Source organism: Procambarus clarkii, chromosome 13, assembly GCF_040958095.1.
Source record: "Procambarus clarkii isolate CNS0578487 chromosome 13, FALCON_Pclarkii_2.0, whole genome shotgun sequence".
Classification (NCBI taxonomy): Eukaryota; Metazoa; Arthropoda; class Malacostraca; order Decapoda; family Cambaridae; genus Procambarus; species Procambarus clarkii.
The window spans coordinates 11,887,699-11,907,030 of record NC_091162.1 but is presented as its reverse complement, the minus strand read 5'-3'; the positions used below and the strand labels follow the sequence as shown (position 1 = coordinate 11,907,030).

At 38.8% G+C, this 19,332-nt stretch overlaps 1 protein-coding gene across 2 annotated transcripts in view; it reads left to right on the top strand.

Moving 5' to 3' along the window:
• LOC123757201 (glutamate-gated chloride channel) overlaps positions 1-12,538 on the top strand; it is a 163,421-nt gene extending 150,883 nt beyond the window's left edge. Inside the window, exons 7-11 of one of the 2 annotated variants that reach the window (XM_069323635.1) lie at positions 392-474; positions 7,115-7,249; positions 7,914-8,143; positions 8,287-8,484; positions 11,555-12,538. In XM_069323635.1, coding sequence (XP_069179736.1) covers positions 392-474; positions 7,115-7,249; positions 7,914-8,143; positions 8,287-8,484; positions 11,555-11,800 — 892 coding nt within the window. In that variant the 3' untranslated portion in view covers positions 11,801-12,538. The remainder of the gene's footprint in view (positions 1-391; positions 475-7,114; positions 7,250-7,913; positions 8,144-8,286; positions 8,485-11,554) is intronic. The other variant, XM_069323636.1, reaches the window with a different exon arrangement.
• The last annotated feature ends 6,794 nt before the right edge of the window (positions 12,539-19,332 follow it).

The window sequence follows — 19,332 nt, the reverse complement described above, 5'->3', positions numbered from 1 at the left end:
AGAGAGAGAGAGAGAGAGAGAGAGAGAGAGAGCAGTCTCTCAAACCGAGCTTCATTTAATAACTAGCTATGCAATATCATATATTCATTATACATTTTCAAAATATAAATATATATGACAAATACTCAGTGCTGCATTATACCAAACTAGTATTAAATTTAGCATTGAACTTTGTTTTCTGTTCTTGAAAAAGCTGACATTTTTTACTCCATACGAGTCATCAGCAGGGTCCTTGGCGCTCTGTTAAAGCAGTGCCAAAAAAAAATATTAAAAAATGTTATGTTTACATTAATTTTCTCTGATTTGCATCTCCCAAGTTTTATATTTTGTGCCCCGCCCACCACGCCCAAAGCTCTCTCAGTCTCCTTACGCTTTCAACTTTGCATTGCAGAATTTCTTTGACCCTTTCCTGTCCAATGAATCTCCAACTCTATCCCTTGGATCGTCAAACATGTGAACTACTTTTAGCTAGCTGTAAGTATTGGCATGATTATGGGACAACACAGATTGTGTGGACCTGTACGTGGGTTTACCTTGCAGGGTAGTTCCTCCAAGTAAACCCCCGTTAGAATCTAGATGTAGATTACTGGAGCCTTTTTCTGTGGATATGCGGAGGGCTTCGTCATTGCTCACTATAGGTTGAGTTATAATAGATATGTTGTTGTACATGATCACATTTTGCTAGTGAGAGAGCTGTTCAATGTGAATATGTAAGTGTGTCAAGATTGTGTTCGACTTAAGTCTCCGCATATTCACCAAAGCTCGCAATTAGTATGTCCTGTCTCTCTAGAGTATTAATATGTAAACATCTTCTTTTCCAGAATTTCATTAACGCTCTCATGTCCAATGAACCTACAACTATACCCCCTAGACACTCAAACATGTGAACTGCTTTTGGCAAGTTGTAAGTATTTTGAGGAAAGACACATTACCAACCGTGGCGTGCCACAGTGTGGGTTGTTACTGCTGCTGTTACTGCTCTCACCCGCTACGTGAATGTTGGCACCCCTGCTCTGGTCTCCACCACCACTCTTGTCTTGCACTCTTGCCACATCAGGTGCCATTCTTGCCACGACAGGGGGGCCACTCTTGCCATCTCCAGACATTCGATGGTGGCAATTGGGACTCCTTAGCATTGGCCATTGACCGAGTGATCCGTGACTAGTGCTTCTCGTCGGCAATGATCCCATTGGCCAGTCATTAAGATAACTGGGACCAGTGGTTGATGTTGGCAAGGACCCCTTTTAATAACAATGAAAGGGGGGGTTCAGGGCGGTGCTTGCTGAAGCGTTTGGGCCCCCCAGGCTAATTTTCTTTTGTCTCATTGCATAGTTGAAATGACACTCGATTTCTGTCAAATTTGTGTTAGACCGAAGCCCAAACACTTCCACAACACACCCGACAATAGGGCTACGAAAGACTTTTGTGATAATGCAGCTTTTGAGACATGTTCCATCCATCAGCGATATTCAGTTATGAGATATTTTACATTCAGTGGAACATCTAGTGACTGTAGATGCCCTCGTATATACATTCCACATATCCAGAGCATGAATATAGTGTCGCCTTTAACTTAGCTACTGAGAGTAGCTGTGCTTCAAGCTATTTCCGTCGGGCGGACTAGACTACACCACCTTGAAGACTTCAGGAAGCAGCTCCCACAACATGAGGTATATCGTGACCTCCTCCCGGGGGTTATAAATATATATATATCTCGGGTATCTTGATACTGATATCAATACCGGCATTACAGTTTGTTCCAAAGCTGTCAAACGCTGCATATATATATAATATATTGTGACCCTCTGTATGACTTTACTGTGACTGTACAAGGGTCTTACCAATGACTTTTGTACAGTCACTGTGGTCGAGTGGTAGGAATAAATCTCTATATAATATGTTGTGACCCTCTGTATGCAGTGGGCAGCATTCGTCACGTTGCTATCACGAACCACCGCAAGTCTCGCTTCACTACCCATAAACGAGGGAGCGGAGAATCACCAAGTCTCGTAGTAAACTCCAGTAAACTAATTTAACCTCTACGGCCTAACATAAATCTTTGAAGTGGACAGTATAGAGGAGCTGAGAGGCTTGTGTAGGTAAGCTGGGCCTGATGTCATCTCCCACTCTAGTACCAGGCAGTGTCACTCTTGTTTTCACACTTGTATGAATGCAGGAGTAGCACTGATGCTCTAACTTACTCTCCCTCACACTACTAACAATCACGGCATCGTTTGTCTCGTCTCTGACAAGATCATGTCAAATGAAAGTCTTTCGTGTCCTATAATCTTAATTATTTCTTCAATCTTCATGTTGGCTGTCATCTTCTCTGTTGAGACTTGCTCTTCCCCTTCATCCTCTGTCTCTGTTTCTCTCTCTCTCTCTCTCTCTCTCTCTCTCTCTCTCTCTGTCTCTTCTCTCTCTCTCTCTCTGTCTCTCTGTCTCTCTCTCTCTCTCTCTGTCTGTCTCTCTCTCTCTCTCTCGTTATCCTCATCTGGCATCCTTCCCAACTGCCAGTTTCCTTTCCTTTGATGTGAGAAGTTCCTTCTTTCTACGCTGGCAGCCCCCAGACCCCCTGCCCCTCCTCTACCCATCCTGGGGTACTCAGATCCAGGCAGCTCCCGAAACCCCTTCCCTCTTTCACTCCCCCTGGGGACCGTCTCCTTTGATCTCAGCTAGACCCACACACACACACACACACACACACACACACACACAGTCACACACACACACCAGAATTCATTCATCTCGTCATGAAAACCTATTTTTCTGCCTAAGAATTTTTGAACCCCCTCCTAGTCCACATCTCAAAAAATGGGCGCAACCTTGTTTGGTTTCCTGTGGCAGGCTACACACCCCATCTTCCATTCCTATTGTATTCCAGTAGTCTACCCATTGTTACATTATTGGGGGACGTGGGAGGGGGATACTAATTCCTTTTTTTTTCTTTAGTCGCCCCCTCGTATTCTAGTCTTATTCACCTCAACTTAGTGACAACCTTCCGTCCCTCCCTCCAGCACCCCTTGACTTGATCTGGGGACCCCATTTTTATGTCTTGTAGTAGCCTACTTGCACCGTAGTATAGAGCTGTTGTTACTCTGAGGCCTCCACGCCACCGTACTCTTGTGTTTACATTTGTTGCTCTCAACCACTGGAGATGGCGACCCTCTTCCATTATGGTACTGCACGCATATCCACCACAGTATCTAGACTCGGAGCACTTGCTTGTTACAGAGACGCATTTTTTTTATTTATTTTAGTCTTTGATGTTCGATAAATTGCCCAAGTAGGAAGGATCGGAGCCTAAAATAATCGAGTCCCACCCCAGATCATGTGTTGTATTAGTTTCTAATTGATTATATTTTCTACTTTTTGAAGCACAACTGTGACTATTGTGTTAATTGCACTTTTATGCATTCATATATTATAATAATTATCATATGCATTTGATTTAAGCTTAATGATTGATTCTGCTGCTTTAGTTCTGTAAGCATCGTACATCTGGGCATTTGCTTAGATACTGTTCACTCCACTCTTCATGCCCCGCCCCCTCTACTCTGATTGGCCAGTTCAAATTCACATCATCTTAACTACATACTCTTTCATGGTTTCAGATGAGAATGTAAACTGATAAATGGTTGGTGTAATTGCTCAAGATTTATATTAAACCCTTATTTTTGTTCTATTTCATAATAACATTAATGAGGGACGATGTTAGAAAAGGAACCTAACTATATGTGGTCCTCTTCCTTACGAAGATGTGTGACTGAAATATTACCGGCTCTCAGAGTTTGCTCTCAACGGCTTGTTGAGAGCAAGCAGTTGCACATACACACACACACAATGTGTGCGTGTGTGTGTGTGTGTGTGTAATTACCTAAGTGTAGTTACAGGATGAGAGCTACGCTCGTGGTGTCCCGTCTTCCCAGCACTCTTTGTCATATAACGCTTTGAAAACGTGTGTGTGTGTGTGTGTGTGTGTGTGTGTGTGTGTGTGTGTGTGTGTGTGTGTGTGTGTGTGTGTGTGTGTGTGTGTGACAAGGCTCCTTGTCACAGGTTGTAGAGTTCCTCCAGCTTCTCGGATGGCGGACAGGAACCATGGATGCAGTGAGCATTTCCTCTCTGGATCACCACACTAAGGCACTGAAAAAGGAAACTGGCGGCTCTAGGGACTCTAATTTCTTTCAATTAGCTTACAATCCAGCTCCTTCAAGAAACTAGCAGCACTTTTACCCCAGCCACCTGAGGCAATGGTGACAATATTGTAGTGGTGATCAAAATCTCCGAGACAGCTGGTCGGTGACACTCCTGGTTTTGGACTCATGACAGAACTGCGCTTTTAAACCACTTGCAAGATTAATTATATAAGGCATTACTGCTGCGCCAAGAATCATTTAGCCCCCTGTGCATTTAAAAATAGTACTGGTGGCCGAATTCTTTTAAATTATAGTCTTAAACTGCTATAACTGGTATTGTGTGGACCCCGAATGTCATATTTAGAATGAACTCAACATACATTTACATTTCTGCCCGAAACGCTTTGCGTAATAGTGGCTTTAGGCATTGTATATACTAGCTCCATCTATAAATCGATCAAATTATGTAAAATCTCTTGTATGTATGTACCTTACCTGAATAAACATTTTATTTTATTTTAAAATATTTTGAGCAGCCATAAATGGTTTTAGGTTGATGTTATTATGATGCTCGTGGAATGGCAAGAGGAGAGTGGGCGGTCACCATGGCAACAAGCCCCGCCCCCCACGCCTGCCGCTGACACCATAACACCAGCAAGAAAACCTCTCCTTATATATCTTGACAGAGACCACCGCCTCTTTAATTATATTGTCATAACAATTCCCCCAGAATAAAATCTTGAAAAGAAGTCAAGTCGTTTACTGGGAAGGGTTTATGTTAGGCTGTAACACCCGCCTTGGGTATAATTTTAATTGGTTATATGTAATTTAGAGAATAGGTCAACACCACTATTATCGCTAGGGAGTGGTAACCCACCACCGCCATCACCACCACCACCACCACCACCATCACCACCACATAGCTGTGCGCCAGGCCTTGGGAACGTGGAAAGGGTGCGTCCCTTGGGGCTACTGTAGCCAAGCATGGAGATCTCGTCTTCAATAGGACAATACGGCTTTGGAGATAGTTCAACACGGGGGCGACCAAAATCCAGTTCAAGGAAGCCACAATGCAGGACTGAGAACAGGAGATGCTCTTTCATCCACAGGGTTATAAACCCATGGAACCGCCTACCCGCCAAAGTACTAGCTCTATCTATAAAGCCAACAAACTTTGTAAAATCTCTTTATGTATGTACCTTTACCTAAATAAAAATTATTATTATTATTATTATTATTATTATTATTATTATTATTATTATTATTATTATTATTATTATTATATAAAGCCATAACTACCTTTACCTTACTGGATAAGATTCATGACAAATAGGTGGACATTTAACAAAGCCACGGGCTTCCTATCCTCCTCTCAGGCCATTAGAGAGAAGTGACCCTCATGTAAATTCAACTGTAGTTGTTTCCCGAAGGAGGTATGGCATTACATTATATTAAGGTCACTCAATACGAGACTGAGAGGACTTGTCCTTAAAGATACTGACAGAATCCTGGGATACTGAATCACAGGATATTGAAAAGTTGTTTCAGTATTCAGAATGGTTTTGTTAAAAAGGCTTTGTAAATTTGTGTAAATCCTACGGATATTTGTTGTCTAGGTCTCTTCTTTATATAAAAATATAAATTGAAAAGAAAATAATAATTAATTTTGTCGGGAGACATGTTGTCTGTGATATATGTGTGTATATATATATATATATATATATATATATATATATATATATATATATATATATATATATATATATATATATATATATATATATATATATATATATAATATATGGGTCATATGTTAAATATGACCGAAAAGGTAAGATTAATAATTCTAACACGAATTTTCTCAATATTTCTTATGTTTCTTTTCACTGTCGATGGTAACTGAAAAATCAATTCTCCAAAAATTCATTTTTATTTTTGAATTTTGGAGAATTGATTTTTCAATTACCATCGACAGTGAAAAGAAACAAGAAATATTGAGAAAAATCGTGTTAGAATTATTAATCTTACCTTTCCGGTCAACACCACTAGAGATGGTTGGTGTTGAACTGCCTGAAGTATATATAACCCTTGAAAATGAAGGAAAACGTCGTGCACCCAATTTGCTGCCCTGTGAGGTTAGGTGTTCCTTCCGTACAAGTCTGTGGAGACTGGTCAGTGGTGTAGGCTGTGGCCCCACACATACACACTACTCACCACGTCCAAGACCTGTGGTGTTGCAACACGCTACTTGAAGGTGTTAGGTTTGCATTAATCAGCTTGATCACTGCACCACCACCATCATCACTATGCTGTCATTATCATATTCCAGTGTCGCAATTTGTTCTTATAGTCACCACAGCCAAGCATTTCTCTGTCTCTCACGATCACTAATGTTTCACCACTACCACCATCATCGCTTCCACCACTACAGTCACCACCACCATCACCAGTATGACCACTACCACCATCATCGCTTCCACCACTACAGTCACCACCACCATCACCAGTATGACCACTACCACCACCACTATTACCACTATAAGCACCACCATTACCACCACCACGTTGCAACCCGTTCTCGCACTTTCTTACAGTCAATATTGACTTATTAAATACGTGCATATGTGACATACTAAACATACTAGTTTACCTTGAAAAGCTTCATAGAAAGCACCGACCTTACCTAACCTTCTTAGTATGTTAAGATAAGCATGTTATTGCTTCGTAATTACAAAGCAATAAGTTTTCTATGAAGCTTTGGTCGGTGTTTTCTATGAAGCTTTTCAAGGTAAACCTAGTATGTTTAGTATGTCACATATGCACGTATTTAATAAGTCAATATTGACTATACGAAAGTGCGAGAACGGGTTGCACCATTACCACTACAAGCACCACCATTACCACCACCACAAGCACCATCATCACCACCACCATCCCCAACACCGCTTCACCAACAGCCCCACCTTCCCCTCCTACAGACGGGTGGACGACTGAAGACTTGGTCTTCCTGTGGCGTGAGGGAGACCCCGTCCAGATCACTCAGAACCTCCACCTGCCTCGCTTCACCCTCGAGAAGTTCCTTACAGAGTATTGCAACAGCAAGACCAACACAGGTGAGCTTTCACGCGTACCGTTAATAGAATTGTAGCAGCAACAGGTGAGGTCTCACTCATATCGTTAACAGTATTGCAGCAGCAGCAACGGGTGAAGTCTCACTCATACTGTTAACAGTATTGCAGCAGCAACAGGTGAGGAGGTCTCATGGGTACCGTTAACAGTGTTGCAACAGGTGAGGAGGTCTCATGGATACCGTTAACAGTAGTGCAGCAGCAGCAACGGGTGAGGTCTCATGCATACCGTTAACAGTATTGCAGCAGCAACGGGTGAGGTCTCACTCATACCGTTAACAGTATTTGCAGCAGCAGCAGGTGAGGTCTCACTCATACCGTTAACAATGTTTGGAATAAGGCTTGTTCGTGAACTTTAATTTTTTTTATCTTTGATTACCTTACAATAAATTATCAGTTTTTATTTTAAATTCGTATTATGCGCCTGTTCACAAGGTTGTCAATATCCCAGAAATGCAGACTATATAATCTATGGCAACTCATCTCTTTAGATTCTTAGGAAATAATTTAAGCACAAAATCATCTGTAAAAGATTGTTCCCACTTACAAAATCTCTTCTACGTGCGATCGATCCCTCAATCGTATAATTGATCTACCCGTTGATCTGTGCTTTCGTGTAATGGAGGTTCTCTCTGGTGTGTCCTCACAGGAGCCTACTCGTGCCTAAAAGTGGACCTGCTGTTCAAACGGGAGTTCTCCTACTACTTGCTCACCATCTACATCCCCTGCTGCATGCTGGTGATCGTGTCGTGGGTCTCCTTCTGGCTGGATCAGAACGCTGTGCCTGCTAGGGTCTCTCTCGGGGTCACCACCCTCCTTACCATGGCCACTCAGACCTCCGGCATCAACCAATCGCTACCTCCTGTCTCATATACCAAGGTATTCCATTTGCTCACTCCTCTTTCCTTCTCTCCCTTCCCCATTTCACTCTCATCTCCTCGTTTTCCCTCTCCCTGCTCCTCCCACTCTCTCTTCTAGTACAAGCCACACCCAACAGAGGGTGACATTGTTCAATCTTCCAGGCCATCGACGTGTGGACAGGGGTGTGCCTGACCTTTGTCTTCGGGGCGCTGCTGGAGTTTGCGCTCGTCAACTACGCCTCCAGGTCAGACATCCATCGGGAGCAGATGAAGAAACAGCGAAGACAGTGGGAACTGGAGCATCAGGCAGCCCTCGAAGCTGAGCACCTCGACTCAGACGGCCCCACCACGTTTGCAATGGTAAGACAAGGTTGTTTGGCTGGCGGGGGGAGGAGGGAGTAAGGCTGCATAGGGAAGCAGATGAAATTACATGAATTACATTAAACCTGAGGTTCTTACTGGAAGAGATAGGCAATGGATACAGAAGCATGTTTTAAGGGGGAGGGGATAGGTTAGGTGATGATTGCTGGACTTGGATGTCGTTGACTCCTTAAGGTAATTGGATAATCTTCAATGAACAGGAAGCAGTACAAATTAAACCTGAGCAGGTAAGAAAGAGTGAGTGAAATTTGAAAGAGGTGATATAGGAAGATAGGTGTTAAATTTGGCAAGCAAGTGATTTTCATCCTCTTGGCTGGAAATTATCTCTAGTGTTAGAGCCAAGTTTGACCCAGGAAGCCACTGAAGTCGTCCAGGGACCTCCCACAGGGACACTAACAATTCAAAGGTATGGGAAGATCTCATCAGGGACTACAGGAGGGAAACTTTACTCTAGGCCAAATAGTGAGCAATTTAATATATCTTTTATAAAAGATGCATTTATAGACCTTATTATATGTGAAAGAATTGATAATCCTAATGGTATTTCTTATTCATAAAGCTCTCTGGTTAAGATGTCTAACTTATACAAAATTATTAAACATCTGTTGATTGGTGCTGTAGGAGCAGCAAGCTTGTATTCCCTTGTGAGAGTTGTTAGTGCCACCTGTCTCAACTTGTGTGAGCTGTGTCTTGTGTTAAACTGTGTCCGTTAGGTTGGCAGTGCTTCGTCTCTCAGAAATTTACATTTTAATAATTTTGTTTTGCTAATTCCTTGTGTGGTAGCTCAACTTAGGTCACATAGCGCCATTCTCTGATGACAATAGATGGAAAGAGCCCTGCATGTCCTAGCATGTCCATATTGATTTATCCCGCCGCCTTGTTCTAAATGTAATTACTGCCGTGTCCATTTTGAGTACCTTTCCTCATTGTTCAAAATCCAAACAGTGGGTTCCTTAAGTCTCGAATCTACCCATGTCCTAACTACATGACTCGGTGCACCCATGTCTTAACAATACTTGTTCACATGTCAACTTTTTTCTGATGTATGCTGTTCTGCCTTTGTGTCCTTGTAGCCTATGCTTCTAATTATTTTCTTAGTGTCAGTATTGCAAAGATTAATAAAGTTAACAAAATTCATGACAAAAAACTAGTAATTATTGAAGTATTTATTTGCTAAAACATTTCATTCCTCTGTTGGACATCTACCTATCCCTTAACCTATGTTTGATCACCCCTATACTCCTTCGACTCCATCACCTTGCCCCGTACTCCTTTCACGTGCGTATTTAATCCAGATTTGTACCTCATGTATTCATTCTTTAACTGAAGATGTTCCATAGAGGAATGAAATTTTGTGGTAAATAAATTCTTCCATAATTACTAGTTTCTTTACCAAGAATTTTGTTAACTTTATTGCTCTTTGTAATACTGACACTAACGAGAAGCATAGAAAGTTTATACTATATCTTCCTATCATTTGCAGCATTATCAATAGTAGGCAGGATATCAATATCTTACCTATTGCAGCAATGCTGTTATATTTTACCCAATACTGCATATGTAGGAAGGAATGCCTGATTTAAATATTACATTAGATTCAGAATTGAAAATTAAGCTCAAGTGAGTATTTTCAAGCCTTGTTGGCCAAAATAAGCATGGCAGCATTTTGCATTATTTTATTTTTAATGATCAATGATATACAGTATTATAATATGACCCTGTTACATTAGGCACGATATTTATAAGACAGTTGCCTAGTAGCTTGTAAACGCAGCCCATGTGTAGAGGAGCAGTAGCCTGGTATGCTCTAACATAGCACCTTGTATATAGAAAATTTTAGTCTAGTAACTTGTAGCTAAATCTCATATAGAGTAGCATACTAATTTGTAGTGTCATTCGCAGAAAAGAAACAGAATTCAAGTAACTTATAGAACTGTCCCATCTAGAAAGATTGTTAACCAAGCAACTTCTAGATATTTGTAGCCTATTTCCTATTACTGCCTCTATTCTAGGTACAGTACTGTATATGTAGACAACTTGACATTTTTTTATAGCCTGTAGCTCTGAACAAGAAGCTTTGTTTAAGTGGCCGGGACCTGTACGCTCTCAATCTTCCTCAAACACTCAATTTTTTGGTGTATAATCCACATGCTCAATGCTCCAACTTTTGTTAACGGATCATTGCTCATAAATGAACAGGAAAATAAAAATTGTTTTAAAAAGTGAAAATTGCAAAAATTCAAATTGCTTTTACGGGTCAAAAATTTCATCAACATTGATGGAAGTAACACACATTGGCATAGGGCAATGTATTTATATGATACATAACAAAATACAGCATAATTACATACTCATTATTATTTGTTATTATGAAATACTCATCAATGATAGAAAGGCACCAGCTGCATATCCAGTTTGTGGACCTTCCTTACTACTAGTCTTCTTCTTTGTGAGTCGGACAGGTGCTTGCATCTCTTTATTACTGCATTATCCCTCTGTTTCATTTTATAGGAGCTGTTCTCCTTATCATCAAAACCTTTTTTTTTGTTTTTTTAATATTCACAAAATCCATTTCTTAATATATTGGGATGAAACTTTGATGATGCTTATGGCAAATAATTTGAGTTTATTTTTAACATTTTCAAGTAATTTTCATATAATTTGAATATTTGTTGAAGTCCCAGCCCCTTAATCATAGTAAAACATTAGCCTAATACAGTATTATTAATTGGTAGCCCAGTGCCTTTACTGTCCCACCATAATATAGATTAGTGATCCTGTCATCTTTTAAATTATAGTGAAGTAGTTATAATTCAGCAGCCCAGCTAATAATAGTGTTATGTATATCAGCCACTAGCTAGGTGTCCACAGTAAAAGCCAAGTAGGCATCACTCTGTAACTAAGTAACCCCATTAGCCCAGTAGTACCAAATATTAGTGCCACCTTCCCCACTACCCCTAAAAGTGCCACCCCCTCCCCTCCCACCCTGGTAGCCCAGAGTAAAGAGTTTTGCATAGCTTAGTTTGAGTGGTGATGCTGATGTTAACAGAAGCCTCTGATGCGACAACATGGGGACGGTCTCTCCCTGGACAAGGCTCGGCAGTGTGAGATCCACATGCATCCCCAGCCTCCGCGTCGATGCTGCGGCTCCTGGCTCTCCAAGTTTCCCAGCAGGAGCAAAAGGATCGATGTTATCTCCAGGATCACCTTCCCACTCGTCTTCGCCCTCTTCAATGTTGTCTACTGGAGCACGTACCTCTTCCGCGAGGAGGAGGAGGCTCCGCCGCACCCTTAGGCAAACCAAAGCGAAGAGGATGCACCTGCCCTTCCCTCGGGTAAGAAAGAGGACAGTAGAACCTCCCGAGGCACCTGAGGGGGAAGGGTGTCTTCCAGGGAGGCACCCATCAAACCCTACGGCATGGGAGAGGAAATAAGAAGCATGTCCACAAGGATTTGACTTCAAGAGAACACCAGTAAGAAAGAAAAAGTTTCGACCAAGAAAGGTAAAAGTGACGGTTTCTCAAGGTACATGTATCTGTCCTCTTTGCCTGTGAATAGGGAATTGTGCGGCCTTTAATACCAAAGGGGAAGTCAGCCTGTCAAACGCTCACTTGCAATACTGTACTTATAACTCTCAACATAGCTTTTAATGTTTATAAACAAGGTGGAGAATAAATGTACTTTATACAGAGTTGATCCTTTATGGAGATATTTTAAAGTGCATAAAGGAATTCTGCTACATGAACATGTAGAGGAAGGGATGTGACATGCATATGTTACATAAACACCACGACACACACTCAGCTTCAAATGTTGTCAAACAAGAGAAAGTAAAACAGCTGTTAAGTGAGGCTGTTATATGTCAATAAACCTCCTTTCAAAGCTAAATCATTGTCTTGTACTACTGTTAAAATGAGACCTTTGTAAGACAATACAATCACAGCAGAAATTCTCAGACCAATGTGGAGGAAGCTTAGGAAGGGAAAATAACTTAAAAAATTAATACAAAAAATTACATTTGCTCACGAAAAAATAGCTCATTTCTAGGTAAACCCATATTCACAGGTTATAAATATATATTGAAGCTCATTACATGAGCCTTTGCATTACAATGTGTGGCAGCACAGTTAAACATGCTACTTTTTTACTGTACATCATTGTCTGGACTCTAGAGAAACATAGTTGTACAATGATCCATTCAACAGTTTTCAACACATGCTAAACCTATCCTGCACCAGAACATTGTCATGTTTATGGTGATCCAAGCTTTGACCAGCTTAGACGATGATAACCATGAAATTGACCCTTGACCATCAATACAGTGATGTACACCACTGTATTACTACTTGCTTGGTTTACACAACACTCAGGTCTTGGTTCATACATGAAACACTACATAATAAAGTGTCCCATTGCACACATCACTGGCACATCAAACACTTACATTATTCCATAGAAATATTGCAGTAAACCAATAAAAGTACAGTATCTCACTTAAAACAAACAACTTTCACAAAATTTTAAGCAAAAAATAGTTCCTGAGGTTCCTCAGCTTCCTCGGCTTCCTCAGCTTCCTCAGCTGGGCTGCGTCAAGAGTCACCAAGCACTCAGTGTCCACTTACCACACCTGTACATCTTTCCTCAATCGTGGGATGTTTGTTTATATTGTTTAAACAGTTTATGAGCTCCAAAGCACTATGAGGTTGTTTATAACAGTAATAACCTTGGGTTGGTTAGCTCCACGCTTGTAAAATATTTAATAAATATAGAGGATCGAAAAAAGGTGTACAGGCTCCATAAGTGGACAAGTAAATGCTTGGAAAATCCATGCCCTGACCTATGACACAAATTTCCATTTTCTAAGATGTTTTCGTTGAGGCTTAGAGTTTAAGGTCTAAAAGCGTCCACCTCCTGAGCACTCCTGCAATGATGGTTGAGTCTACAAAGGCTTAACATATTCTCGAGTGTGCTCCTTGCTTGTTTTGTAATACTTATGACTTGCATTCCTGGTCATACAAACTGTTACTCTTTTTAACAGGTGGTATGGGAATATGGGACGAATACAGAATCATGTAATGCCTTATTTATATGTGGAGAATATAAATGTGTGTGTGTGTATAATATATAATATATATATACTTATATATATATATATATATATATATATATATATATATATATATATATATATATATATATATATATATATATATATATATATATATAATATATATATACTTATATATATAGATAGATATAATATATATAGATATATGATAGTGTCAGACCACGGAGGAAGAATTAAAACAGGAATTTCCTTAAGTACTTTCATATTTAATTATACATCTTCAGAAGGGTGATTTCCTTTTTCAATTCTTCCTCTGTGGTATGACACCGTCACATTTTTCATCACGTGTTAACTTTCGAGATTTACACTTTATATATATATATATATATATATATATATATATATATATATATATATATATATATATAATATATATATATATATATATATATATATATATATATATATATATATATATATATATATATATATATATATATATATAATGTCGTACCTAGTAGCCAGAACGCACTTCTCAACCTACTATGCAAGGCCCGATTTGCCTAATAAGCCAAGTTTTCCTGAATTAATATATTTTCTCTAATTTTTTTCTTATGAAATGATAAAGCTACCCATTTCATTATGTATGAGGTCAATTTTTTTTATTGGAGTTAGAATTAACGTAGATATATGACCAAACCTAACCAACCCTACCTAACCTAACCTAACCTATCTCTATAGGTTAGGTTAGGTGAGGTAGCCGAAAAAGTTAGGTTAGGTTAGGTAGGTTAGGTAGTCGAAAAACAATTAATTCATGAAAACTTTGCTTATTAGGCAAATTGGGCCTTGCATAGTAGGCTGAGAAGTGCGTTCTGGCTACTAGGTACGACATATATATATATATATATATATATATATATATATATATATATATATATATATATATATATATATATATATATATATATATATATATTATATATTTGTATATATTATATATTTGTATATATTATATATTTGTATATATTATATATTTGTATATATTATATATTTGTATATATTATATATTTGTATATATTATATATTTGTATATATTATATATCTGTATATATTATATATCTGTATATATTATATATCTGTATATATTATATATCTGTATATATTATATATCTGTATATATTATATATTTTGCTGGGTGCTGCATATCGTCTTCTTCGAGGACTGAGGGGTCCCTACAAACAACCAGAGGTGGTACCCCCCTTTATATATTTATATATATGTTATATATTGTATATAATATTATATATAATATATATTATACATATACAGTAGTACTGTTAGGAAATACTGAGCTTTGAGTGCATTGTGTAATTAATTTTAAATGGAATGATGCAGAAAACTACTTTTGCATAAGAAAAGTGGCGAGCGGATTTGTGCTTAAGAAAACAATTGCCAGGGTAATGTATAATGTTTCCTACGAGTGAAAGTCCCACACACACGGGGGGGATCGTGCCCTTAATGCACGAGTATTAACAGAAATATGAAAAAGCTTTATATATGAAGTTCCTTTTGTAATGTTGAGCTGTTAGGACGTATCAGAAACTTTGAGCTTCTGTGCTCAGCAAGGAACAGTTAAGAGTAATTATCAGTATCTGGTGGTGCTCAAACTTCAAGTGTCAGTGGTTGGGAGATACATATGGTCATGTGTTCTCTTGAAGGGATACATATGATTATATGTACTGTTGATGCAATACATATGGTTGAACTGTTGATGGGTTACATATAGTCATGTGTGTACTCTTGACGAAGTAGCAAGACAAACTTTCATATCAACCTTATACTGAAGGACTCATCAGGAAGACACGTTGGGTTCAGTGCAGGTGTTGTGTTGCACATGATGTCAACATTACCGAGCCGTGTGTAGGGGGGGGGGGGTCAATAAACACAGTCTTCTCTCTCTGAGCTTATCACACAGGGATGTTCTTGTTGTCTCATGCATGTGTTTACAAGGAAAATGTTCTCCATCTCCTATGTAAACATGTAAATTATTTGTGTATGTGTGTGAGGAGATTAATATTATATATATATATATATATATATATATATATATATATATATATATATATATATATATATATATATATATATATATATATATATATATATATTATGTTGTACCTAGTAGCCAGAATGTCATACTCGGCCTACTATGCAAGGCCCAATTTGCCTAATAAGCCAAGTTTAACTGAATTTATATATTTTATGATTTTTTTTCTTATGAAATGATAAATCTGCCCATTTCATTATGTACAAGTTATTTTGCTTAAATTGGAGTTAAAACTAACGTAGATATATGACCGAACCTAACCAACCCTACATATCTAAACCTAACCTAAACTAACACAACTAGATCAGTAATTTATGTTCTTAATATAATATAATAATAATTCAAATAAACTAATTGGAAACAATTTATTGAAAATAAAAAAAATCACTCGGCCTATTAGGCAAATCGGTCCTTGCATAGTAGGCCGAGAAGTGCATTCTGGCTACTAGGTATGACATATATATTGTGTATGTGTGTGTGTGTGTGTATGAATATGTCTGTGCAGGTATGTGTAAGGGAATGTAGGTGTATCATAATACATTCAGTGCTATACCTTTCACTGCTTCCAGAATATGAATTAATTGTACACATTATGCACCTCTTATCACTGGAACATACCGAGCAGTGGCATCAAGTTGACATAAATGTGCGACATAATTCAGCAATACACTTTCAGGAAGGACTGCTCTTAAATGTCAAGGTCCTCAACACTTCATAACATAGAAAATATTATAAGCATTTTTGGTTCTAAAATCAGCATGAGGACAATAATAGTTCAGTACCTATTTTGGCAAAGTACCACTTCGATGATCAGATCAAATCTAGCTCACCTAAGCTCCACTGCAGTGCCAGCAGTGTGCGTGGCTACAGTGTCCACTGCGGAAAGAACTCTAGCTCTACCCAAAACAAACATTAATCACTGTGTGTGTGTGTGTGTGTGTGTGTGTGTGTGTGTAATTATCTGTGTGTGTGCAGGTGTCAGTCACCAGTCTCACCCCCATCATTCATCACTCTCCATAATCTTAATCTTTAATGTGTATTCCTCTTTATTGACATTTCAGTTTGTGTGTGTAAGCTTGTATTTATTCTGTCAGTATTAGTGGCATACAAATATGTATTTCTTGCTAGGAGTCATCCAATTTCCAGTTTGGGAAAATGATGTGATAGTTCTTAATTTATGCCAAAAGTGATGATATGATGTACAGTATAATTTATCCATGATGTATATTTTGTTCACTATAAATAATCATTATGTTGTTCCATGTGTTTTTTCAGTGTTGGATAATCAGTGTTGAGTTGTTCAATCCATCAGACATATAATAAATATACGCTTAAGCAACTCATACTACTGAACTTGGCTCATCTATAATGTATTATAGCAGATATACAATAGGCCTTTATTGTATTTTATGAAACCATGCCCTGGAACTTGAATGTGTAGTCACAAGTTTATGATGAATACCCTTCCACAGTAGCCCATCCAACACTGCTGCTTTGTACACCACATTACCCTTTCAGTGCCGCTGCCACTCTTGTTACACACCGTCTACGACACAACCTGTATTCTACCTGTAGCGGGTTTGTTTAAAACACCTTAATAGTATCTTAGTGCAATGTCTGTAAGGTTAAGATGTGTAGTTATTTTGGTTGGTTGGTTTGATTTTAGAACACTCTGAGGTAGCATCTAATTTGTCTAGTTCTAGTGTGTTTTAAGAGTTTCATAGGAATTTGAATTACTCCCATGTAAAAAGATGCAAAATTGTTAAGCTTCTGTTCACTTTATATTCACCTCTTTGTACAGTATGCTGTGTATAATACACTGTATATAGTACATTGTGCATAGAATGCTGTGTACAGTACTTTGTATAATATGCTGTGTACAGTACTCTTTGTATAATATGTTGTGTACAGTATATTATGAACTCTAGAGATCTGCTCAAATAAAACTTTGCATTTGTACAGTAATAAATTTGTTATCTAGAGCTCTTAAAGAGCTTCCAGTGTACGTAGATATAACCAAGAGTGAGGCAAACACATTACTTTGCCTCTAATCAACCTGTACTCCTACAAACAACATCACATATCGCTCGTATACGTCACATAAGGCCAAAAATTGTTGTACTAAATAATGGGAGCAGCTCGCAAAAGTGATGTACTGTCCCGTTTTTTGTTTTAGGTTCTCTGGTAGGTTAGGGCACTTTAAAATGGCCGTTTTCTTGATGTTGGGAAACCTTAGGATGGGCTGCTTTAATTACCTAACTACCACTGACTGCAAAACACATTACAGTATTTTTTGAGCAAATGTATTCTATTTGGCAAACAAAAATTTCCAAATACAACTGTGTGAAGTAAATCATTCTAAATCAGCGAGCATTTCCAAAATAGACTTTGGCATCCTTCGGTGCTATAATAGAGAGTTCGTATGAAACAAATTGATGTTAAAAGTATTATTACTTGCATTCTTGTAAGAAAACCATAGGTATAGTAACATTATTTGTAGTTGTGGTTAAGGTCGTGAGGGTTGTTAGACGTGCAGTTTTGTTGTGGATATGAAAAGCAGATCATTCACACATCTCACTCTGTACAACTGGAGCTAATGTGAAACACAATCATCATGATTTGTTCTCTTTATATGAGAACTGGCTTTAGAGTGTACCATGAGTTCTAGATCTGATTGTACCATGGGTCCTAGATCTGAGTGTACCATGGGGTCCTAGATCAGAGTGTACCATGGGTCCTAGATCTGAGTGTATCATGGGTCCTAGATCTGAGTGTACCATGGGTCCTAGATCTGAGTGTATCATGGGTCCTAGATCTGAGTGTATCATGGGTCCTAGATCTGAGTGTACCATGGGTCCTAGATCTGAGTGTACCATGGGTCCTAGATCTGAGTGTACCATGGGTCCTAGATCTGAGTGTATCATGGGTCCTAGCTGTGTATCATGAGGGCTAGATGTTAAGTATATCACAAAGATAAAACAAGAGTGTGTCACACAGCTTGTCTGAGTGTATCACACATGCTGGGTTCGACAGTTCCCCATCAGGTTAGATTAGGTATTTAGGTTCTGTTGATAATTATTTACATTTGAAGTACACAAGTGAAGCATTTATGGAGTTACAATTCCAACAGAGGTCATCAGCAAAGCACTGATGAAAAATGAAAAATGTTTGATCATCATCATCAGCCGAGAGTCATGAATATATAGTTTTTCATTCATAAACAAGGTAGCTTGCAGGCAGCTGCACAGAATGAACATTTGGCCTTTGTTGATGAGGACGGACTAGTTTTGAGCCAGTAGGACAGCACTGGAATGTCCACGTTGGTGGGTTTTGAGTCAATAGTGCAGCCCTGGAGAGTCTAGGAGTGGGTTTTGAGACTATAGGGTAACAGTGAAAGGTCCATTGGTGGGTTTTGAAACGTTGTGACAGCACTGGAAGGTCCATTGGTGGGTTTTGAAACATTGTGACAGCACTGGAAGGTCCATTGGTGGGTTTTGAAACATTGTGACAGCATTGGAAGGTCCATTGGTGGGTTATGAAACATTGTGACAGCACTAGAAGGTCCATTGGTGGGTTTTGAAACATAGTGACAGCACAACCCACCATTGTGTTCATTGGTGGGTTTTGAGTTACCTCCTGGAGGGGTGAGGGG